This window comes from Wasmannia auropunctata, unplaced genomic scaffold, assembly GCF_000956235.1.
Source record: "Wasmannia auropunctata unplaced genomic scaffold, wasmannia.A_1.0 LD336022.1, whole genome shotgun sequence".
NCBI classification, from domain to species: Eukaryota; Metazoa; Arthropoda; class Insecta; order Hymenoptera; family Formicidae; genus Wasmannia; species Wasmannia auropunctata.
Genome location: NW_012026868.1, coordinates 574,112 through 598,853, shown reverse-complemented (window position 1 = coordinate 598,853; position 24,742 = coordinate 574,112). Strand labels below are relative to the sequence as shown.

The 24,742-nt window shown below is 38.5% G+C and overlaps 2 protein-coding genes across 13 annotated transcripts in view; one reads left to right on the top strand and one right to left on the bottom strand.

Annotated features, from left to right (window-relative positions):
* Positions 1-1,969: 1,969 nt before the first annotated feature.
* Positions 1,970-14,028, top strand: LOC105453070 (G-protein coupled receptor Mth2). 8 transcript variants are annotated; one of them, XM_011694770.1, is made up of 11 exons: positions 1,970-2,270; positions 2,627-3,281; positions 3,359-3,534; positions 4,587-4,937; positions 5,722-6,022; positions 6,204-6,432; positions 7,091-7,308; positions 7,416-7,494; positions 8,793-8,974; positions 12,362-12,545; positions 13,121-14,028. In XM_011694770.1, the coding sequence occupies exons 2-11, from the start codon at positions 3,233-3,235 to the stop codon at positions 13,455-13,457; spliced, it is 2,106 nt and encodes a 701-aa protein (XP_011693072.1). In that variant the 5' UTR covers positions 1,970-2,270; positions 2,627-3,232; the 3' UTR covers positions 13,458-14,028. The 8 variants fall into 8 exon arrangements, with proteins under 8 accessions (XP_011693072.1, XP_011693073.1, XP_011693071.1 ...); XM_011694771.1 differs by having other exon boundaries at positions 1,970-2,275; XM_011694769.1 differs by having other exon boundaries at positions 1,970-2,831; positions 2,948-3,281.
* Positions 14,029-14,862: 834 nt separating this feature from the next.
* LOC105453068 (mitochondrial sodium/hydrogen exchanger 9B2) overlaps positions 14,863-24,742 on the bottom strand; it is a 30,625-nt gene continuing 20,745 nt past the window's right edge. For all 5 annotated transcript variants that reach the window (XM_011694762.1, XM_011694759.1, XM_011694758.1 and 2 more), the window contains 4 exons: positions 24,369-24,633; positions 21,025-21,225; positions 18,664-18,828; positions 14,863-16,525 (listed from right to left, as the gene is read on the bottom strand). In XM_011694762.1, coding sequence (XP_011693064.1) covers positions 15,998-16,525; positions 18,664-18,828; positions 21,025-21,225; positions 24,369-24,633 — 1,159 coding nt within the window. In that variant the 3' untranslated portion in view covers positions 14,863-15,997. The remainder of the gene's footprint in view (positions 16,526-18,663; positions 18,829-21,024; positions 21,226-24,368; positions 24,634-24,742) is intronic.

The window sequence follows — 24,742 nt, the reverse complement described above, 5'->3', positions numbered from 1 at the left end:
TTAAAGAAAAAGGACTGATTAGCCGCATCAGTAACTGATGATATTGAATCAGTCTTTTATCAGTTTTAGCTACATTTTTTTTTTAAAGTCGAACAATATATTTTATATATTTTAACGCTTAAATATGACCGAAAAAAATTTCACATAACAATTACGATATATCCTACAACAATAGCATTATCCACTATGATCCCTTTCAACAATCGAGACGAGCAAAAAGAAGAAAAGAAAAAAATTATTTTCGTAAATTAGTATCGTGGCTCAATATTGAAGGCACTATTTATGTAATTTAGAAAAGGAAAAATATATAATGTATTATATTATTTCTTTATTAAATAATTAAAAATATATTTTTCAAAAACTACAAAAAAATATCAAGAGGTTTTCAATGTTTAAATATTTATATTTATAAACAATTTTAAATAATATTAATTAGAAAATGTGTACGATCATTATTGTGTACTGATTTCTTACAATAGCATCAGAATTAATTAAAATTAAATACAATTATATTTTTTGACAATTGTATTACGTTAAAGAGTTCTTGAATACGATAATTTTTCTTAAATTTTCAGATAACGATAATATAATTCTTATGATATACTGAATATAACAACAGATTTCGAATTATTTGTTTTAAACTTTTGGCGATAGCGTGTTTATATGCGTGTTTTTTTTTTGTATTCTTGGTTGAGCGGGGAACCGCCACAAACTTATTATATATAGCATAACATTGAGAATTACTGAAACTAAATAGCTGTTATCTTATTGTGAATAAGCAGAATGGGAATTAATTACAATGGTTTTCATGTATTAAACAGCAAAAAATAAATAATTCTATCTATGTTTAATTCAATATAACATATATTATTTGATAAATTATAATCGCTAATTGAAATTAATCACAGATTTTAATCATGCTTTAAATAGTGAAAAATTTTGGAATTAGTATAATTTCTTAAACATTTTATTGGAAATTTGACATTAGAAAATCTGCAAAAATCTCACGGTTATATATATTTTTCTTAAAAAATAAAAATTGAAAATATTGCCATAAGAAGTTTCATTGTGTGGAATTAGAAGAATATTGTATGTATCGAAATATTAAAACAGAATAGATTCAAGAGATTTTAGATTTTCTCTCAATTGTCTTACTTTTTAAATCTTCCTAACAATATCTAATCATTAATTTAATTCTAGGAAACAACATAAATTAGGATAAATTTTTATAATAGTAAATTGTTTTCCTTTTGACATTATAAGAATTTGTTTATCAATACTTTATATTAGAAAGATAATTTGTCTGATAATTAAATTTAAATAATTTTTTTAATTCTCTAAAATTTTTTTTGTTTGTTATTATTTGAACTTTTTAAACACGTTACATTTTAGATCTGCAATAACATCGTCATTTATTTATTATATCAGTTTTACAAAAAAGGAGTAATAGCTTGTCATTCCTGCATCCTGAAAAGTATCCTGAAAATAATAATAATTATCGGGGATATTACAAATATTTGACGACGGAATTATAGAATAGAAGCATTTTTGTCGAGACAACGTCGTTTCACGAAGAAATCTCTGGAAAACTCTCAGGCTATAATGGTCTAAGATCCTTCCCCTTTTAAGGGAACGTTAAAGTAGACAGATGCAGACACATGACAAGTAAAAACTCGGGGAATTTGAAGTATTTTAAAAAAAGAAAGGTAGTAGTAAGATACTTAGTAGTAGTAGGATTCCCTCATAGAGGGAAAAAGAAACGGAAAGGGAGAAAAAAAAACTTTGTGTGTGTGTGTATGTAAATGAGCGGAATGACCGAAAAGAGAAAGAATGAAAAAAGAGAAAGAGAGAGAGAGAGAGAGAGAGAGAGAGAAAAGAAGAGGCGCGAAGAAAAGAGAAAGATAAAAGATCGACGCAGTCGTGGAAGTGGCATCCTCATCGCGCAACGTTTCTCGGTGCATCCAGTGTTATGCCGAGGCGTTACAGTTGAAGCGTCTCATTCGTTTCCCTTTTTCTCGCTGATCTGTTCGGATACGTCGCGTGGAGAAGCGCGTACGTGTGAACGGCAGTTCCAGCCGCGCGTTCGCGTACGCCGCACGCGCTTCGCGAATGCCGAAGGATAATCACGTTAATAGTACCGGGCAGGGCAATGTTGTAAAATCGATTGGCCGAGAGTGTTCTTGATTATTTACAGAGACGACACAATAATTCGATCGAGTGCACGGATGGCGTGGGTGTTGCTGTTTAACTTCACTCGAGGAAGACAAAAGGTTTGGTAAATAGGAAGAGGAGCTGGGCGAGTCGGATTGTAATTTTTCAGTCGAGCGCTAAGGGCGAACAAGTGATTTGATTAATGAACTGCATTTTTACTGCGTTTACGTTAAATAGATTCTTATCTGTAGATTTTTCTACACACATGTGAAATAAGTGAATTTAAAAAAGAAAAGATGTACAAAGATTCGACTTGTAAAAGTGTTATAATTTATAAATATCTAAAAACAATCTCTAACTTACTTTAAAAAAATTAATAAATGTTAAAGACTCTTCGTTTTAAAATTTTAATAATCACGTGTTATATAATTATAAATTCATATCGGACATTGTATAATCCGATTTAAAATTGTAGCGGTGGTAAATTCTACGTAGGACAATTCAAATGGAAGGACAGTAATGCAAGCTATCGTTAAACGGATAACAACTATTTCCGTTCCGCTTAAATATTTAATAGCATTCACATGGACGTATGCCAGCTGTCCGAATCAGCTGACATGAATGCAATTTAAGGCAAAAGGAAAAGCGAGTCACGAACAAAGAAGTAAAATCGAGTACAAGCAAGTATTAATTTAATTGAGCATAAAACCTGCACGAAAGAATCTTTACAAGACAGATTTATACACGTACTTAAAGAAACTTGGCTTAAATTCTATTTAAAATAATCTGACAGCAGAGAGGAAAATCTGAAGGACTTTTTTCTGAAGAAGGGAAAAGGGAGCGACGCGAGAGATTGCCCGTATTAATCGACAACACGTGCGAATTATATTTTCATAGAAACTGAAATAGAATATACAGAGAGGAAAAAAAGACGCGAAAAAAGAGCATAAAAAACAAAATTAGAGCTGCAGTTTCGTGATGTAGCCGCAAAGTAACGACATATAAATAATCGGGGAGTGGCAATTTGGAACGTAACATCAAGCGATGTTCGGACAAGGGATAATGGGAAGAGATTGTTTGCATGAGATACACGAGTAATTATATTTTTACACAACTATGTCAACGACGAGGTTCGTTTTGCTCGGTCTGGTATTATTCTCGACTGGAGTACCGTCGGAATCGCACCTGACGAAATGTTGCCCGCCAGGAGAGATCTTCTCGGGACGCTCGGTCGTAGAATGCGTTCCAGTACCGAACGCGATGAAGCTTTATGCTCGCCATTGGAACACCACCGCGGGGTTTCAAGGGATTCCTCAGTGCGACGAACCCGAGGATATTATGACAACGCCGCTCGACGATCTCGATTCCAACTACTTCTTGGAGGTAAATTGTGTGATTGTTAAATTGATCTTCTTTATCTTTAACTAACATAAGACTGCGATGTCTTGATTGACGTGACAGAAGTCAAGTGTCTTCAATAAGGAAGTAGAAAGAGAAACGTATTTTTAATAAGATGCTTAATAAAAATTTACGATAGAAAACTTAATAAAACAGAGAATACAATCCTTTTCGATACAGTAATAATAATCAACTTTTCATTTATTTTTAATTTTTCCTTAATCTTCTTCATTTTTATCGTTAAAATAAAAGATCGCGATATTTTGGTGCTTGACAACTGACAAGGTAGAAGTCAAAAAGAATTTTCAATAAAAAAATAAAAAGAAAAACGCGTTTTTAATAACATGTATAATATAAAAACTTATGATGGAACACATAATAGAACAGAAAATACGATCTTTTACAATTAAATAATACTAAATACTTTTATAATACTTCTCATTTATCTTTAATTATGTAAATTAATATACTAATGTTATTAATGTAGTGTACTAATGTAATGTAATGCTAATTGATAATTTGCTAATTTTCATTTTGCTAATTCTCAATTTTTTAATCAAAATATCAACCACTACTCCAAATATTAATCATTCTTTAATTTGCCCGAGTGTATTTGGGTGCGTCGCATATTTTAGCAAACATTTACAAATGAAAATGAAACATGAGTAAGCAAAGAGTAAACAAATAGAAACATATTTATGTAAAGAAATATTTTAATTTTTTGAAAATAGAAGAAATTTCAATTAAAACATCTCATTTTACGTTTATTTTTTCTAAAAAATAGATAAGATAGGAAAATAGTAGCGAAAACTTGCAATTCACATATTCACTTACATAAAAAAAAAGAAACATACTTTTACACTTGAAATTTCTCTGGGTGGTATTCTTATGATAATTATTATCGTTACGTGATACAATTGAGAGTGTACATGCCATCCCAATTACATAATTGATTGATGCGAAACGGCAGGTTTAAAAATATAGCATTGCATACAAACATATGATCCTTGTTTATCAATTTGATAAACTGTTTGTAGATGCCAGCTTGCCTCGAGATACTTCACGAGCAAGTAACCGGTGAGAGCGCCGTAATAGTCGTTCATTGCCGATCGAACAAAGATCGGCGGGTGAAAGCGATTACCGCATCCTTTCCGCAGCTAGCATACGTCAGAAAATGTTGCCCTCGCAATACAATATTCGACAGCCGCACAAAGGCTTGTGTGTCCCGGTTAAGTGAATCGGAGAGTCTCGTAGCATTTTTGCTAAATAAATCGGCTAACGTAGACTTTGTGGTGGTAGCTAGCGAAAGTCCACCCACATGCAGGGGCCCGATCGTTGATTATAAGATTGACGAAAGCGATGTCTTCGTGCGGAATAATATATATTCGGTGAGCAAGTCTAAAATTAACTTCTAAGATTCCAAGCTTTTTACAGTTGCATATCCCTTCATTCATAAGTTATTATTTCAGATATCTTAAGAATTTTATTTTATCAAGCAATAAAAATGAACAATGTATAATAATATTAACTATAATTAAAATATTATAAGATTAATATACAGAGCGGCCCATAAATTTTGAAATAAAAATCATATAAAATAAAGAAAGTGTCAGAGAAATATTTAAACATTTTTTTTATCAAAATAGGATTAAAACAGGATCCTTTACAATACGCCGTTCTGTTCTCGTTTTCAATCTTTGAATCGCCGTTGACTATTCTTCTTTTGTATAATAGTTTTCAGTTGGTCGGTCACAGCGCGCAGCGGTTTGATTTGCTGGAATATCGAATCTTTGATCTTTTAACTACAATTCCAATTTCGGAAACGAGAAACAGTCAAAGGGAGGAGAAACAGTCAAGAGAGTAAAGTGGATGAGATTACGACATTTTTTTTAAAGCCTTTCGACAATATTCGAGAAATAATTCGAATTGCTGTGACCGACCAACTGAAAATGATTACAAAATAGTCGACAATGCAAAGGTTGAAAACGAGAGCAGAACGGCGTAAATGTAAAGAATCCTATTTTGAACAAAAGATGTCCACGATATTTTTTATGTGTTTTTTATTTTATGATTTTTGTCTGAAAACTTATCACATGTTTATCCTGAAGAATATTTCACAAAAGCAATATTTTACTGAAAGCAACGTTATCATGAATCGAATAACCTTGGCAGGTGATGGTTCCAACGTTCAAGAATCGAATCGTCAAAGAGGAACTTTCGGTTACCGAGGGTAACGCTTGTCTCGAGATGACGCCGGATTCTGCGTCTGATCGAACATTGGTGGCGCGCGTCTGCAGAGATCCGGAATTCTGCGACGGGCACGCCTGCATCAGAAAGTGCTGCGCCGAAAATGAGTTCTTTTACGCCCGGGGATGCAATAAACTCGCTGTACCCGACGAACGGATAGAGTTTCACGAGGCCCTCGCAAACGCCGTAAATCAAACGAATTCGTCCGCTTTCAGCACGACTAAAGGTTCTTTTTTTAATAATAAGATTTAAACGCTCTTTCCAAGAAAGACATTTAACTGTCTATTTAACTGCTTATTTGAAATTCATTGATAATCAATGACAATTAACAAGTTGTAACAAGTTGTCGATGAGAATCCTACTATGGAGGAACAGAGGGTTAATAGACTTCTCCTCTGATTGCTTAGACTACGGAGTCTTGATTGGGAAGCCGTGTAAGTACGGCATGTATCCCATGGATCCGAGGGAGGAAGAATGGCTCCTGACGTCAGAGGGACACGTTTTTATCGAAGATTATACCGTACACGATCTGAACAAGTACTGCATGGACGTCTTTTACAACATATCGGAATTCGAGAATAGCTTTTATTTGTTCGCATGTTTCGATCATCCACCGACAACCGATGTTTCAGTAAGGTAAATTATTTTCTATTTTTTTTCAGTTGTAAAGTGTATTGTAACTGTGCAATAATCACACTTGCGTATCTGTAGTATCTATTCATCTTCATTTTTAGCTAATGTTACTGTAATATTTAGTTAATGTTTTCGGTAACGTAGATGTATTCGGTAACAGAGAGATTGCATCGAGCGTGAATATTGCCGAAATGCTTTACAATATCGGGAAAGTTGCTTCGGAAAAGTACGAGTTCGGATTGAGTTGGAGGGAGGGAATTAAAGTAGAGAATGCATCGCGTTAGATCCCTCTATTGACGCTGTGGACATTTCTATGCGTTCCGGCTCCCGTTTCTCCCACCGCAAATTCTCGTCAAATTTGGTGAAACTCGGCAGACTTGATTTGTTTAAACTTGGCGAAGTCAAACAAACTATAGCGTACCGGCGCGCCGGCACAATATAGATGTTGCCCGGTATTCGAGAGCTGTAAGCGTTTTAGTTGTATACGCGCGGTGCGCGCAAAGAGAGAGAGAGTGAGGCGTTTATCAATGTCTGTACGAAATTGATGAAAATAACGGTCGGGTTCCGGTCTTACGAGCCGAATAAACTAAATATGCGTCGCGCACGTGTTATGTGCGGACCCAGCAAAATATGAAACGCGAAATGCATTTCTCGCTGACAGGTATCGGATGAACACCGCCCTGCAGATCGTCAGCTGCGCTTTCCTGCTGATGACCTTGCTGGTGTACGCGTGCCTGCCGAGTCTGCAGAATCTTCACGGTAAAACGCTCATGTGCCACGTGAGCAGCCTCCTCGTGGCCTTCATCTGCTTGTCCATCATCACTTGGATCTCCAGCGACGCGACTGCAAAACAATATGCGACGGCGTGCAAAACCTTAGGTTCGCACGCGGATATACCTTATATCAGAAAATATTTTCGCATATATGTATATGTACGAACGACGTTGAGGAAACGAAAAAAAAAAAAAAGAAAATGTTTTTTCCAGGTTACACCATGCTTTTTTCTTTTCTATCGGCGTTTTCCTGGCTCAACGTCATGTGCTTCGACATATGGTGGACCTTCGGGTAAGTCGGGTATGACGCGATTACGCGCGATCGGGTCAAATGGGATGATTGAAGAGATAAGATTAGGTGAATGAGGGCGGTGTAACAATTTTCTCGGGTGGAAAATCAATAATCATATCTTTGATAACCGACCGATGAATTAGTCGGTTCTCTTTTAATAATCTTATTAAGTTTATGATCGCGTAAAATTGCACCTTCTCATTTATCCGATGGTTGTATCTCGATGTTATCTCAATTGCCTCTCGTTGACCTTTCGTAGAACCGGTAGAATGTCTCATCGACGTCTTGTCGGTTCTCATTAATTCCTCCGTCATTGTGAACGCCCCCGTCTGTGTACGCCTATTCACGAATTCATTGCGTTCTACGTATGCCGGGTACGAAAAAAAAAAAATATACACTGTCAAACATTAAACACCGAAATGACTCAACGCGTTCTATATAGCGCCGACATTATATGCATAACACGCAGGAAAGTATTCATTTCACAGAGCATTTAAATCGAGGAATCTGTAACTCCCAGAAGAAAAAATTATTTTTTTTTACTAAATATTTTTAATTCACATTCTTTTAGTAGATCAACATTACAATCGGGATGTATCACGTAGAAGTATCGACGCGATATAACTCGAGAAAATAAATCCTCGCATTTTTGTTAAGCAAAAAAAAAAATAACTTCGGGACACTTTGTGCCCTATCCAAGAGCGACCTGACGATTGCTCGGAACTGGGCATATCTTGTCGTTTCTCGCCGGTTACGAACGTTTGTGTGTTCAAGACGCTATTCTAGCTGGGGGATTTGTAAATATACGGAGAAAATAGATTTCCACATGTAGCGGCGACGACGATGCCGGTATAACATTTTAAATGCTGCCGGGTTGGCTCGCGCTCTCTCGAAATTCCACGAGTACGTCCGCTTCTTACATATTTTTTTTTTTTATGACGTTCATTCCCCGCGAATCGAAAAATAAATTATGTAATATTCATATGGCATTCGCGGAATTTTACGACCGTGAGTCCCAAATCGATGGACTTTCTGGAATAACGAACGACTTCGTCGTAATGAAGCGGATCGTGCGCTTCAATCCTTTCTGACACTTGAATATCACTCGCATGCCTCATCATCAGTTTTAGTTCTTTCTCATCGCTCAATTAATATTGAAAGCGTCATCTTAAGAAGCACACTCGGAATGAATATCGGAGTTTTTTTTTAGCATGCTCGGGATTACATTGTTCTCAACAATTGCATACGTCGCATTACTTCTTAACAAATAAGATAATGGTAATTTATCTTCTTCGCAGAGTTTTGCGCGGGAGTACCATGACGAAGGCGCGCGAGGATAGGAAAAAGTTTCTGTTATACTGTTTGTATACGTGGGGCCTCTCCTTCCTGGTGTTAATCCTCGCTATCACTTCCGACATCACGGATATCCTGCCGGACTATTTGATGCCCAATATAGGCATTAACAGCTGTTGGTTTATGCGTGAGTCACTTACAAGTCTTACAAGCGATAACTGTTGTCTAGTGATGATGTAATGCAAATTTGTCAATGCTAATTATGGCGTTCTCGGAAAGATTGCCGCGATTTCTCGTTACAACAAAAGCTGACTTGGCGCGATGCGTTGGTTGTTTCTTCGCGCCTCTTCACTATTATAATTTATACATCGGAAATAGATGAGGCTGCGAATTGGTACAAGATGAATTGCCAGCCGGAAAATTTTCATTTGGCGTTCAAAGTTGACCGTATCGAAGGGGAAGGCAAACGTAAAGTTTTCTTTCTATCGTCGCGCCGCGCAATTATCCGATAATTAAAAACTTTCTCGAGCAATCGTATTGATCGTGCTCTAAAGCAAATTCAGGCATCATTGCCCCTTGATATATAAAATCCAATTGGACTAACTACTCGCGTAATAAGTATCATTTATACCGTCAAAGCAACTGCACTCGGTCAAGTAAGAAAAATTCTCAACAGCCTTTACGATTCAGAGCGAAGGTAAAGTTTACGGAAACTTAACTATTACCGAGTTATATGTGTATATTTTTTAATTCAGTTTCTTATTAGCATGAAGTAAAATTTAATTTATTTATTAATAAAAGTATAATTAAATGATACAAATTTGGGAAAAATAATATTTTCATATTTATATTACAATTGTCTTTATATAAAATGAAATATTTTTAATATTTTAACTTATTTTAATTTATTACATATTTTAAAAGAAAATAAAATACATAGATAAAAATAAAGAAAATATTAAGTACAAAAACTCGCAAAGTACTCGCATAATGAGGCCTGCTGCTATTAGGACTGCCAGAGAGCGACGCGAGAAAAAAATCGAATGTTTTTCTTATGTTACATCAATAAAAACTGAAATACTTAGAATAATAAAAACTTTAGATGAATCAGTGAAAAATCTATTTGTCACAACAGGATCGAAGGATACAGCGGGAGTGGAAGTGTGGTGTGTTGAATGTCGCGGTTTAGTTTTTCCTTGACTCTTTAAAGCGGTTTTATAAAGATCATCATTCTTATCGGAGATGTAGACCTCGTGTTCATTCCTGCCCACAAAGAATCGCACTTTTCATCCCGGACGAGTCCTTAATTTTTAGATTTTTTAGCTTCTGTTACGTCCAAGCTCCGGAGGACAATTTTTTAGAAAGAATTAGGAGGAGTCCCGCTAGAAACGAGATAATATTTGGAGAGAAGGGAGGGGATATGGAAGGATGTAACGAGATAGTCTGTCACGGAGGCGTACGTACGATTTGACGGAGTCAATCTCCTGAAAAGGACGCTATTACTCGATCTCAAACCAGCGCGATCGTTGGTCCTGTTTTAGTTAAGGAACTTAATCCCTATTACTCAGGATCGGATCTGTGCGATTCTCTGTACGGGAAGGGGATGAACGTGGGTGAGGTCTCTTAGTTGAAATAAAGAGAGTTGCGATTAAACATAACAATTAAATTTATTACTAATTACTAGCTTAATAAATTTCATTATGACAAAAATAAAGTTTGAAAATTATAATATGCGATTTGAAACATAGCTGAACCAATTTCATGTTGACGAAATTAAAGTTTTAAAATTATAGTTACGATAAGATTATAATGCTATGTCTTTCATGCTATGACTATAACTAACTTTTACGAGAATTGTCTAGAGCTTACAAAAATAATTCGGATCGGGATTACAACTTGATTAACAATTATAGATATAGATTTTATAATATAACTTTTGGTTTTGTTTTTCTTGAATTTAAAAAGATAAGATAATAATTATCGATCAAATAAAAATTATTTAATTTTAAAAATACAATTAGAAATATTATACATTTAGAGATACCGCGTTAGAGATTAAAAGGCTTAATGATATGGACGAGGGAGTGAATGTGTTTGAACAATATTAGAATTCAGACTCGAAAGAAATTAAAAATAAGAAAAACGAGACTTACATTTTGGTGAGAGTTGGATGTTGTAATTGATGTACCCCTTACGGCTGAGACTTCTAAAAAACATTGACGGCACTCGAAGTTAAACTGCGCACAGATTCTAACTTGTCAAGAAATTTTCCATTGTGGGAGGATATAACGAAGGATTCTGACTATGCAGGCTGACTCTCTGACTCTGACTCTGATTTTGAGGAAGGTCCCGGGAATGTCCCGGTTTATATAGGAAATCTCATGGGATGTGGGATGTGTCAAGTTGAGAAAGTTAAGGTTTGATTGGAAGATTTGATTCGGGATCACTCCGCCCGTCCTACGATTATCAATTCTTAAAGCTTATTCATTGGTGAATCACCTTAGACGTTTCACCGATTTTTTATGTTTCGCATCTTGCTATTGGTGGGTCTGTTTTTTTTTTATCAAGGGATGAGATAACCCTCCGGCAGAAAAAATAATTTATCTTATTTCAAACCGATAACCCAGGTTGGGTTATCGGTTTGAAATAAGATAAATTCTTAAAGCTTATTCATTGGTGAATCACCTTAGACGTTTCACCGATTTTTTAGGTTTCGCATCTTGTTATTAATGGGTCTCTGTTTTTTCTTTATCAAGGGATGAGATAACCCTCCGGTAGAAAAAAGACCCAACCTGGGTTATCGGTTTGAAATAAGATAAATTATTTTTACTGCCGGAGGATTATCTCATCCCTTGATAAAGAAAAAACAAAGACCCACCAATAGCAAGATGCGAAACCTAAAAAATCGGTGAAACGTCTAAGGTGATTCACCAATGAATAAGCTTTAAGAATTTATCTTATTTCAAACCGATAACCCAACCTGGGTTATCTGTTTGAAATAAGATAAATTATTTTTTTTGCCGAAGGGTTATCTCATCCCTTGATAAAGTTTTATGACATCGTCATGGCTCAATCTCTAACATGTCTGGGCTGTGTTTATTTATTATTTTTATCTACAGAATTTGAAATTTCGAGCACGTTTCGAAATCGAATTTTATTGTATGTACGTGGCAGTATATGCATTATTATCTTTATAGCTCTGTCGCGACTCCAGTCCCAACATGCCTAGGCAATGTTTATCTATTAGTTTTTTGGAGATAGAATTCTTGGACACATTTCAAAATTAGACTTTTCCGTCGCGGACAAGTTATATATGGCAAGATACAACTTATCTGTTTTCAAAACCTTTTCGTTATAAAGATTTCTCATATTCGGTCGTATAATATTTACTTGAAATAAATTTTTCCCAAGGAAAACAACGTAGCCAATTTTGTTGGGTCGATGTATCTGTCAATTGATAACCATTAATATTTGTTTTTTACTGTAACAATTTATTCTACCACGTGTCCACGAAACGAAAAAATCGTGAAGTCCACCGAACATAACACTTATATTTTAATCAAATCAATTGCAGAATTACGGGATGCGTACGGTGAATTAATTTTCTTCATCGGACCAGTAATGATTATGCTGATATCCAACGTGGTGTTCTTCGTTCTCACGTCGATACACTGCAATAAGGTGAAAGCGGAGATAAAAAGAGTGACTGCGGACCCCGCGGATCCCAGAAGCAAACGATTTCGTTCCGACAGAAAGAGGTGAGTGCTTTTTCGCCAGCTCAGCAGAAATGATCATTTCCTTGTTTTTTTTTTTATGACAATTGTAAATGGAAAAAGATACTTTGCGGTTAACGCACGTAAATTTTGAGCACGTGCGTCATTTCGGGACTTTTAATGCCTTCCTCGAAATCTCATTCTAGCACAACCTACGCAAAAACGCGAAAATCACTCCCTATTTAAAACTAAAATTAGAAGCGCGGTAATAAAGTCGTGCGTGTTCGGAAGCGCGTTTTCTTTATACATCAATGACTTCTGTTATGAGTAGTCGGTTAGTTATCCGGTTACGCATTTTTGCAAACAACCACTGGAGAGCTCGGTCTAGCTATATATAAATAATCGCTTTCCCAATGATTTCCAATAAATGGAAAACGCGTGATAAATCATTTCTTTTTGTATTATTATTGCGACTACAAGGAATATTGTAAATACAGCTAGAACAGAATTGTTATCGAACTTGAGCGCTGCTTTATCTGTATTTTTTATTAATATCTTTATATATCATTTATTTTATGTAAAATTTTATTTTATTAATTGTATCCACATTACTTTCATAGATTTGTCATGAACGTCAAACTGTTCATCGTCATGGGAATGTCCTGGATCTGCGAGATGGTGTCGTTCTTCCTGATAAAATATTTAGATCACGCGCACTGGCACCACGTGTTTTTCTACACCAGCGACGTCTTCAATTGTCTTCAAGGTCTACTGATCTTCATTCTCTTCGTCTTGAAGAGTCGCGTGTACCAAGCGCTTCGCAAACGATTGGGTTTGGATACCAATAAGAAGAAACCGACTCCGACGGGCAATCCGACTGTGTACGATCCTTATAGAGTCAGGAAAAGCGCGAGTAGCAGTACGTTAACTACCTACGCGATTAGTTTGACGCCGTAAGGTAATAATTGAGACTGTTTATGAATCACTTACGTCTTCCTTCTTTTCGCCATATATTCTTGTGTCCTCGCGTCACGCTCTGTCCCATTTGTGATTATCTTAAATACACAATCTTGTCAGCTAACAAGTAAAATCTTCCCGCTATCGATATTTTATTAACAGTTACAGCATATTTTGATAAATAACACATAATAATGACAAACTTTGTTCGTTATTACGAATGAATTATATTCCAAATAAGATTAATCTGCTATTCTGTAATCTTATTATTCTCTTGGTAGCAGGAGGGTTGTTAATCGACAGGAGGAATAATTGCGTGTGATTGCCAATTGGACGATCTGGCGCTACACGTAAATATTATGTATAGTGGCATGAATTGACATGGGATACGATTGTAAAGTTTCCTTTTGTATTAGCTCGTATTTTAATAATGGACTTATTATAACTGCTATTCCTGTCCCTTAGAAATGTCTGCTAAGTATACATTTTTACAGTTCTAAAAATAGTACAAAATTCTATCTACATGTATCGCGAATATTCTTTTTTTAAATAGATTTACAATTGCCAGTTAGTTGCACTAAAAAAGGCCACCAAGAATACCAAAGAAGATTATCCTAGATTATCTTTAATCGTCACAAATTATGATATTTTTGCAAAAATTAGATTATAAATTAGATTTACATTATAGTAAAGATGAAAAGAATATGTATATAAAATGTTATTATTTAAACATGAATGGTTCCTTTGCGCTTGTATATTTATGTTAAGAAAATACTTTTTTATACAGTTAATATAATAGTAATATATTTTAGGAGATATTTTTTAGAACAAGTTGCTTTTTTTAACTTGACGATAAGCAAATCAAATAATATTATAAAATAATAAAATAATAAAAATAAAATTGTCTTTTTTTTAAAACGATCTCAGGACACGTTGCAATATTTTCTCGTGCGTATATATTAGAATATTGCATTTTATTTTCACCGCATATTAGTTATTTTCTTCAGTTATTTTCTTCGGTAGCAATCGATAGGAATCGAATAAATATTAAAAAGTCCATAAATAGCAAAAACTGCTTTTATTTTAAATATATATTTAAACAGAGTTTAACGGTAAAATTATGATTTCTTCCAACAATATATCTGTTTACACGTATACAGAATATGTCCAGGATGTATTCAGGACGTATTCCTAGACACGCGCTACTTAATGCCAGAACCATCGAAAGACTATAAACTCTCTATGCCACTAAGAAACTTAAACCAGTTTTCCCCTTTCACTGAAAAATAACTCCTTAAGAAAAAGACTAAGATAACTTATCACGTGGCATAACTTTGTTATAGCCGGCGATTCTAATGCCAGACTCGCACTCTCGCGCAATTCACTTCTTTCCGCTACAAACGCACACTTAAAATCATAAAACCCGACCAACACCTGTATAAATCAATCACTCTTAGAGCTTCCATAATCACTTATAATATTGTATGAACGGCAAACTAGAGCGCAACAGTCGCGTCTCGATTAGGTATTTATTACAAAAATGTCTTCGCGTGTCACATGGTAACCTGTCGTTCAACAAATAATTTTCTTGCGCAATTAACGCAAATTACCTATAAAAATTAATGTTGAGTAACGAATGAATCAATAAAATTTCTACGTGTTATCGATAATTAAATTGTCACTAGCACATAGATGTATCTCATCTGCAGCACAATCTCTGTTCTCCTTTTTTTTCTTTTTATTTAAAAACACCACGAGGTCAATATCGGCACAATGAATTCATTAAAAGAACGTACTAAGTGTAATAATTAGCAAGAGTCTCGCTAATAGATTCCTGTGCTTAAAATAGAGTGATCGAGAAAAGAAATGACGTGGACATTATTATAATTAAAGTTATTATAATAATGTATAATAAAATGTATAATTATAATTATAAATAAATATAATTATAAATTCGTCAACAAGTTGCGCGCGCGCGCACGCGCGCACGCGCATAGTATAAGTTTCAAGATCACGGGAGGCATCCATGAAACTTCTCTTTATTTACGGTTTTACGAACTCCCAAATCCTAAGATCATAAAATCCTTAAATAAATACAATCTCTGCGTCTTATTATACAGATGCAAGATACGGCCAATTATCGATCGTCCTCTCATTTCATACGAAGAATTTTTGCATAAACCAGAATCATCGTTTTTAAATTCGATCGCTTCTCCAGACTTAAAGTATAACGACACCGACGATCTCTAATGTCAAGTTGAATAAAATCTCTTCGCGGGATAAAAGTTCCAGCTGTGATATCGCAGCGATCACTTCATTTTCGACCGTCGTGTGAGCACCTGAGATATAAATCGGCTGACATTAAAAACCTCCTGGTCGAGTAATATCGCAGCAGTAACCATATAAGCCTATAATTGACTCGTTAAGTCGTTGCCTCGAGTAGCTAAAATAAAGGCACATTCAGGCACTTTCGGGGCATGCCGGGGAATGAGGGCGGACTCGTACTAGCTGAGCTTTGAATGCGAAATTACATGCGGTCGTCAGGGCTTCCTCTCGTTCGCGGTCTCCTCCAGATCCGGGTCCTCGTTGATGATCGAAATGTCGCGAATCGACGGTCTGCGCGTTTTCCAAGCTTCCGGCGGGCTGACCGGCGTGGTGGTCTTCGTCAGCAGCTTCGGCCCCGAGAGCGTGATGAGGATGGCGCTCGTCGGCGCGGTCAAAAGTACCGAGAGCACGCACATCATCAGCACCCTCTCGGCGTACTCGACCTGCTGCTGATCGTTCTTGTCGACCTCGTCGAGGGCGACGGGTCCCAGGGCCGCCTGCACGGTCGCCTTGGCCATCAACGACAGAGCGATGAACACCTTTTCCTTGAGATTGAGCTTGGAGCCGATCCCGACCAGTATCGTCACTCCGATACGAATGACGATTGCGGAAATCAAACAGCCTAGTCCGAGGTATACGATTTTTCCTTCGAGCTCATTGATCTTGATCTGCGTGCCGGTAACGCCGAACAAGATCGGTTCGAATATCATCCAGAAGATCTCGAAAGACGTGGCAACCGGATTCTGTCAAAGAAAGAAAAGGAAAAGATATATATGTGAACGATCACGATCGCACACGCTTGAATTTACGGACATAAAATTTTTACTTGCAATTCTCGGTTGCACAAAATCTCGGTCCGATTTCCATTTGTAGAATTACAAATAAGCCAATTATTGTTTTATTTCTATATTTCCTTTAATATCTAAATCCCGAAAGAGTAATATTCAACGAACGAAGCAAAAGGGTAATAACAACAACAATTTTAATTCGATTTGCCCGAGGTACGCGCAACGCTAGATGTTAAAACGCCACGAGTACAATGACATTTTCCACAAATTTTCCTCTAAAGGAGAACCGATTCGGTATTCGGCGATGATATCTCACATCGCATTGTCCATTGCGCTCGATATCGGGATATGGAAATCTTCCAGCGTTGCATGGAAATGCAGAATATTCAGAGTTCACGCAGCGTGCGAGCTTGTATTTACTGCTATTGTTTACATGCGCCTGTGGTGCGTAGGAAATCTCGTCGATATTGATTTATTTAATTTAATTTCAATTTCCGGATAATGCATGTAACATGCCCCCGCAGATACAAGAAAATTGCAGATACAAGGTAACACACACTTGTTTTTTTTCACACAGCGCTTTTCTTATAATGCTAAGTAACACAGTTAGGAAATTTGTGTTAAATTTAATATATTTCATATGTTCCAAACGGTACACTCAAATTTTTGTAAATGTAACACTGATAACACCGACCCAATTTGTGAGCAAACTGTGAAAGCATATTTTTTCAATGAAATAAACATTTACGATTATGTTAAATTAACACGTATTTTATTATGTATATTCATTTTGATTTATTTATTTATGTTAAAATTTACGTTTTAAAATACATTATTTTTATATTATTTGTTCACTTACTCATAAACTGTGTTATTTTGACACTAAAAAATACTGAATAGTTTAACACAAAATATTGAAATAACATGATTGTATTAAATTAATACTTGAATATGGTAAAAATGTCAACACAAAATTTTAACAAGGGCTTGAATGGGGGCTGTTTATACAGAAATACAAAATGTTTTTTATCGTGTAGTTAATATATTAAAACGCAGAGAAGTATATATTAATTTATTATTTCTTAAAACAGAAAAATAGGGGTATATTAATTTATTATTTCTCAGAAAAAAAAACAACAGTTTTTAATGATCAAATTACATCTCACCATATTTAACTTTATAGATCAAAATTAAAATATAATTACATACGTATAATTATAATTTAATCAAATTTAATCGAATGAACCTTTGCGAAAAGGTGACAAAGTTATATTTAATTATATTTGATTTTATGCATGTAATTACGGCTAATCGTATAGTATCCGAAAAGGGAAATGTTTTATCGAATGAATTATTTCATTATTTGAGACAAAAGGGCTTTTACTGTCGCCGCCTTGTCGCGCGATTGTTCCGTAGTAATTAATCTAGCCGGGATAAATTATGCTGGCGTGCGACATACGACGTGCATATCATACGGCGGTAATATCGACAGATGCTGGTTACAGTCACGTCACGAAACGCGTGCGAAAGAACGTGTCGGCGCCGCTACCGCTGCACCGTCGCACCGCCGTACCGTCGACAGCGGGGAATGCGACGACGCGATGCGGAAATAGGAACGAGCCAGTTGACTCCCAATCCGCATCCCGCCGAACGATACGTCGGCTTGAATATTTCACGAGATTATTGGGCCAGGAGAGTGTGCAGGCACCTCCTTCCGTCGCCGATACATCTCTTTCTCTTCCGTCGAGAAATTACATATTTAATATCCCTCGTACTTAGATTGGAATTGCGAGTTTTCCATTCAAAATATCCTCGAACGTATATCGTTTTTTACCCGTTAGATCATCGAAATCTGTCGGGGTTTTTTATAATGAAATTTAAAATCATATCGCAACTGGCAATTTAATATAATATATATTATATATTAATGCGCTCTGCGAGAGTTGAAGCTGCTATTTAATGCCACGTGGTGCACGTGGAATTCGCGCGTGTGGGATTTCATGCGAATTTCTTCTCCGGCAACTCGTTCGCCGGATTAGTACAACTCCCGTACAAGTTTTACGACCGTATACATTATAAATCTGTGTACTTACATCGTCCACGTCCCAGCCTTCTTGTTGCCAAAAGTAGCAGCTGACGAAGGCTGCAGCCACGACCGCGAGCGGCCCGGCACCACCGAGCTCGATTGCGTCGCTGCCGAAGATCGCCAGCAGCCCGCCCCCGAGTAACATCAGCACTCTTAGCGGCACTATGAAGGGCTGCAACATTAGCACATAAACGAAGCGTTAGGACCTAATAGAAAACGCGGCGTCACGATTACGAAGTGATTTATCGGTTTCATTACGAGAGATAAGTTTCGAAATATGGGCCTCCTCCCCTTTTGATATATACACGCTTGATATAAGAGTAAATGACGTAATTAGGCAGCGTCAAGGGGGCTGCTGTATGAGCTCGTAATGCGCTTTGAATGTTCAAACAGACTATCAAGAGCTTCTCGCATGCTTATATTACTAATATAAAGAAACCTTATTAATATATAAGTATAATGGATGTTGGAAATTAAGAGATCGATTTTCCGTGTTAAGGGAGTGTTTGGCCCAGAAGTTGATGTTAAACTTAGCGGGCAACCGAGGTATAAACAGCAATTCGCGAACGGAGCGGCAGCTCCGAAGTGCATTCCTCTAAAAATACGTTCTATCTTGACCTGGTGCACGTTGTAACAGCTTAAGTTTATCCGAAACCGGGATAAATCAGGTTACAGCGAGCTAAGAATACTGCAACCACCGCCGCAGTGCAACGGCGCTAATCCTCACGTGAACGATACTTTAGATACGATGAAGTGGCGATGCAGTAGCCGTGCAGCGCTCGTCGAGCGCTTCCCCCCTCGCATCCCGAATCCGCGCGCGCGCACCGACATTTAATTCACCTAAAACCGACGTTCCCCAAAGCCTCCCCCGAGGTCTTCGGGCGAATTCAATTGAATTTCAAATCTTTCAATCGATCAATGAAGGAAAACGCTGGTATCGCCGGAAGATCGTCGATGTCGATGCAACGATTTTCTCACGTATAAGGGGTTCAATGTGCACCGTCGAAAAATAATCGTATCGTTAAAAAATGCAACATACGCAGTACTAAAAAAAATACGTTGCTATTTCAGTCGCATCTTCCAGCTGAGAACTAATTCTAACTTCGGGCGTCCTTCGCTCACAACTCATCGAGGGCGGCTTTATTTGTGCAAAGCTAATTATAAATTACCTCTCAATTTTTACATTAAATATGAACGCGTATTCTCCGGAATTAGACTTCGAAATTTATAGAATGCCACAAATGCCATAAGGCGAATGTCACGAAAAAGGGCAAAGATATCTATAGAATGAAAATCATTCGGGGAAAAAGTGTCCGAAGAAGTGCTTTAATTTTATTAGAGCTATTTTAAAATTCTTTGGAAAATCACTAAGAATTTCGAGGACGATTAAACCCGTTTAAAGTGCCGTCGAGAAAATGTAAACGTTTTTTTGCCAGCGAAAGATACTCGACAGTTTGCAGGGATCTCCGGTACACGAGATCTCCACAATTCATAAAGTGTTTACAGGATTTTCACGGCCAGACGATAACCGCATAAGTGGATTTATCCGGCGATAGTAGATTTATTCGGATTTGCGCTCATGTGCTCTATTCCCGCGAGTGCTTTCGCGGTATGCAGCGAAATCTAGTGCGGGCGCGAGGGAGATTCATCGCGCGGCGGTGGCGGCGCGGGGTGAACGACTCCCCATCGGTTGACCCTATTTCCGCCGCAACCCTTTATTCTTATATCTCGCGCTGGAACAGTCAATTTGCGATCTCGCGCAATCAGACGTATGATTATAATGTAAAGTACGATAATTTCACGAACGATTTCCATCGTGCGAAGCTACAAAGAGGCCGGGCTTAATCGACTAGTTTTCTACTTTCGAAATTTTAAAAAGACCGATACTGTCATTTTATTTTTTAAATCATATCAATATCGTCCGTATTCTTCGCACGCGTACTTCAAGAATCGAACAGTGGGAAAATTTCAAGGATAGCGGAAAATATATACCGCCGCCGTGTTACGTATATCGCAAACTTTAGCCCGCTTCTTCCGCGAAGGCACGTTTTACCGCGCTCACCGCGGCCGACATAACTTGCGAACGGCGGCAATAAGGTTGCAATTTAAGGAGAACGTTCAAAACGCATCTGCGACATGGTGCAGAGACTCCAACATCCCTCCGCGCCGCGCGCGCCGCCACTCTGGTGTCCGATGCGCCCGAGAGTAAGTAATTCTTTTTCCCTCTTTCCCTCTTGTAAAAACTCTCGTTCGTGCCTCCGCCCCCCTCCCCCCCGACACACCCGCGTTCCGAACACGGCCGCAGAAACGTGGCTTCGCAAAATCGTAATTCTCAATGCAGTTTTCCGGCTGTAAAGAAAGTACTTACGTCGCCCTTTTCCGGCACGTATTTGGCCAACCAGCCCCACATGACGCCGAATCCCAGACCGCCGATAACCGCAATGGGGCCCTGAAGGATCTGATACCACAACGCGCCGTCAGAAAACATGACGCTCTTCACGATACCGAAGACCGCGACGGACACCGCATCGTCGATTCCGGATATTGCGATGATCAGCGTCGGTATTCCCTGGAAGTACATCGCTCGTTAGAAAAATTAGTTTTACGCACAAAATTATATTTTTGTTAACTTATACCATCAAAATGGGACAATACTATACCGACAATGCTATACTACAAAAGATCCGATGATTCGTACATAGGTAATCGTGTCTGTAAATGGGAGGATGAATTCTGATACCAGTACAGTATTGTTTCATAACAGGCTGCATTATATGCATAATGTACAAAGGGAGTCACAAATATGTATTGATCATTTACCGATTTATTAATAATGCAAAATATATTTAGAACTTGACGATTTAGCTCTCTGCTATGTTATAGCTATATATTATTCAGTCTTTCGTGTAACATTTAATAGCGCCGCGGAGATACTTTGGCGAAATGGTTACGTGTAAAAAAGAAGCAAGCAAGCGGGAAAGGAAAGCGCACCAGACGATTTTCAAAGTGTTCCCCGCAAGACTACACGGGATTTGGTTTACATGCGGTTTGTTAATGAGAAGTCTTTTTTTATCGCCACACTTGTGGAACGAACAGATTTCGAGAGCGACTTCAAAGTGATTAAGAAACGCCTGCACGAACGTGCACAAACAGACCAAAAAGAATCTTCTTCCGGAAGTAAGACGGGCGATAGAGCGATGCCGGGGGCTAAGCGAAAAAGAAAAGCTGCAAAGAGGAAAGAAAAATCAGCTCTTTCTAACTTGGTGTTCATTAGAACGAATAAAACTTTTCTGTTTTTTTTTCTCTTATTTGTAACGACACAGTTTCGGGGATCGTTCGGCGCGCCGTTGTTTCATTTTTATGAACGACGGATGGGTTTGCGTTACGTTCGCGACTTTTTATGTAGAATGAATAAATAAACGCGAAAAAGAGAGGATACGAGAATTCTATTTATTTACAATATTCTTCATTCAATCGTTTATTTCCAATATTATATTTATGTTCTTCGTTTAATTACGACTTGCAAATGATTCGTTTATTAAATAAATATCGCAAAATACCATATATTGGTATTGTATAATTTCAAATATGAGAATATTTCAGAATATAAATGCAAAAATCCATTTATTCTGCGAATAATCAACGACATATAGTTTAAATCTCTCGAAACGATCCATCCGAAAACCTCCTAAAGAATGCCCGGGACGTTGTCGACCTAGAAAAGTAATCCGCGAGGGAAAATCAAGATATTTAAGGTCTTACGAAACAAAGACTCGGGTCTGAAAGAGAATCGAAGGAAGAGAGAAAGAGAGAGAGAGAGAGAGAGAGAGAGAGAGAGAAAGAGAGAGAAAGAGAGCCAGAGGCGCGGGAGGCGCTATTGAGAATGGTCGACGACACTCGAGCACGATCCTGGCGCGGGCCCGGGCAGTGTTATCGGTGTCACGATAGCTCGTTCGGGGATTTAAGTCCGTCGGCTATCGTGATTCTCGGAGTTGAACTACTTACATGGAAGAGAAAGAGAGAGAGAGAGAGAGAGAGAGAGAGAGAGAGAGAGAGAAAGAAAGAGAGAGAACGACGGAGGAGACGAGAACGTCTAATTGATCGCTGCACACGATCGTGGCGCGAGATCAGCGGAGGAGGACAGCTCCCTCCCGCTCATCACGGAGCCCCCCGTCCCGTGGGTGCTTGCTTGCGAATACTCGTAGGACGCACGTGAGTTTGCAGAACCACAATCGGTCAATGTCTCGTCGTGAGGTTTTCCATCCGCGACGCGATAAGAATCCCCGATCTCCGCGCGCGGCCGGCGAATAGCAGGGGGGCGAGTAACACCAACCGCGAATCTCCAGTTTACGGTTTATCACGACCGTCCTCCTTTTTCTCCTCCTCCTCCTCCTCCTCCTCCTCCTCCTCCTCCCTCTCCTCCACTTCTTCCTCCTCCGGCCGCGTTGCATTACGTTCCGCCAAATGAAGAAGTATCGTCTGGTTCTTTCGGCTCATGAATATCACATTCGCCGCACTGGTCTTTGTGCTCTTCAAGCATCTTCCGTTCCATTTTCCAAACTGAATTATTTAAGTCCGGTACGTTTCCCTTCCTTATCCCTCGTTCTTATCCCGCTGTGCAGGCCCTTTTGTATCACACCGAATCGGCCTTTACGTTGTTGTTGCACGTCGCGAGCAAATTCGCGTGATCCTTCGGCGCGCGGTCTTCTTCCGGTCGGCGCGACGCGGCGCGGCGGCGCGATCGTAATTAGATCCGCGGCGCGGAGGAGTCACGTGCGATCGCGTGCTAAGCGGAAAACGCCCGATGGAATCGGCCTGAATCAAGATTTAGGGGGTTGAATCTTGATTCAGGCCGATTCACGAAGCGCCGCGTTATCCAAAATATCGTGCGCGGCGGAATTCACGAAAATCAGTTTCCCCGAACGAGGAACGATATTCCCGCGCACCGGCTAAAACCGTTTCACGGTTATCACGGCTGGCGCGTATCGGGCCGAAAGAAATTTAATTACGCTCGCGTTGCGTTCATTAACATGGAAACTCCTCTAATACGCTAATGTCGAGCGCGTCAAACATAGCGGCCGTGTATACATATACCCCGGACCGCCTGTATAAATTCGCTTTGCGCAGGGCCGTATTCGATTAATATAAAACATGAACCGCGATGTGTAATCCAATTACTCGGGCAATTACGATTAAATATTAATTTAACGGCACTCGCAATAAACCGCCGTCTGCCACCCCCCGTGATATACAGAGTGATATTTACTTTTCTAAACGCTTCCCGAACGCCCTGTTCCCTTCAATTTCCTTCTCGCATAAATTTTATAATCGCGGGCACCGGGTAGGATTATAATTGCATTTTACGAACGAAGATGTGGCAGGAAAATATATTGCTATATCGTGAGATCCGTACATAGAAAACAAGAGGAAGAGGAAGTAAGAAACGGCGCGGCCGTCGATAAACATCTTTTGACGGTATAGTAAATCTCAATTATTCTTAAGGGAAAATTATGTTAACTCCGCCATTTATCATCCGCTTAAAGTCCTAGATCTATAGTATAAATCTATTTTACTACCTAATGCACGGAAGTCGGGCGAAATTAGTTCCAGGAGACTTATGATCCGTTCTTACGAATGAGAGACGAGAAGATCCCGCGACGCGGGTGAATATTCAAATATTCCAACAAAGGACCGGGGAATAAGTGGCCTTACCTTGGCGACCCCGTAACCCCTGCTACGTAGCCTGAAGAGACAGGGCACCACGACGGCTGGCGAGACGGCCGCTATGATGCTACCGAGGAGGAAGCCCCACACCCAGGGCAGGTCCAAGAGGTATCTCGTTGACACGGCGATCACTAGGGCCTCTATCACCCACGGTATCAAGCCCATCTTCGGCACGGTGATTTTTAATCTTTTCAAAGCGTTCGGATCGAGATCCAGGCCCGCTCTGGTAAGTATGATAACCAGGGCGATTTTCCTGCAAAGAAGAGGACAATGAGTACAATCTGCTTCACGCGCGTGCACAGCAGGGAGCACCGAGGGTTCCATTATCGAAAGAATATCTGTCGGAAAAGATGGGGGGGGGG

Bases quoted from the DNA above. Each gene is read 5' to 3' on its own strand.
- LOC105453070 (XM_011694770.1), top strand. From the start codon at position 3,233: ATGAGATACACGAGTAATTATATTTTTACACAACTATGTCAACGACGA. The intron at 3,282-3,358 runs GTTCGTTTTGCT...GTTGCCCGCCAG, and splicing joins ACAACTATGTCAACGACGAG to GAGAGATCTTCTCGGGACGC. The intron at 7,309-7,415 runs GTTCGCACGCGG...TGTTTTTTCCAG, and splicing joins GACGGCGTGCAAAACCTTAG to GTTACACCATGCTTTTTTCT.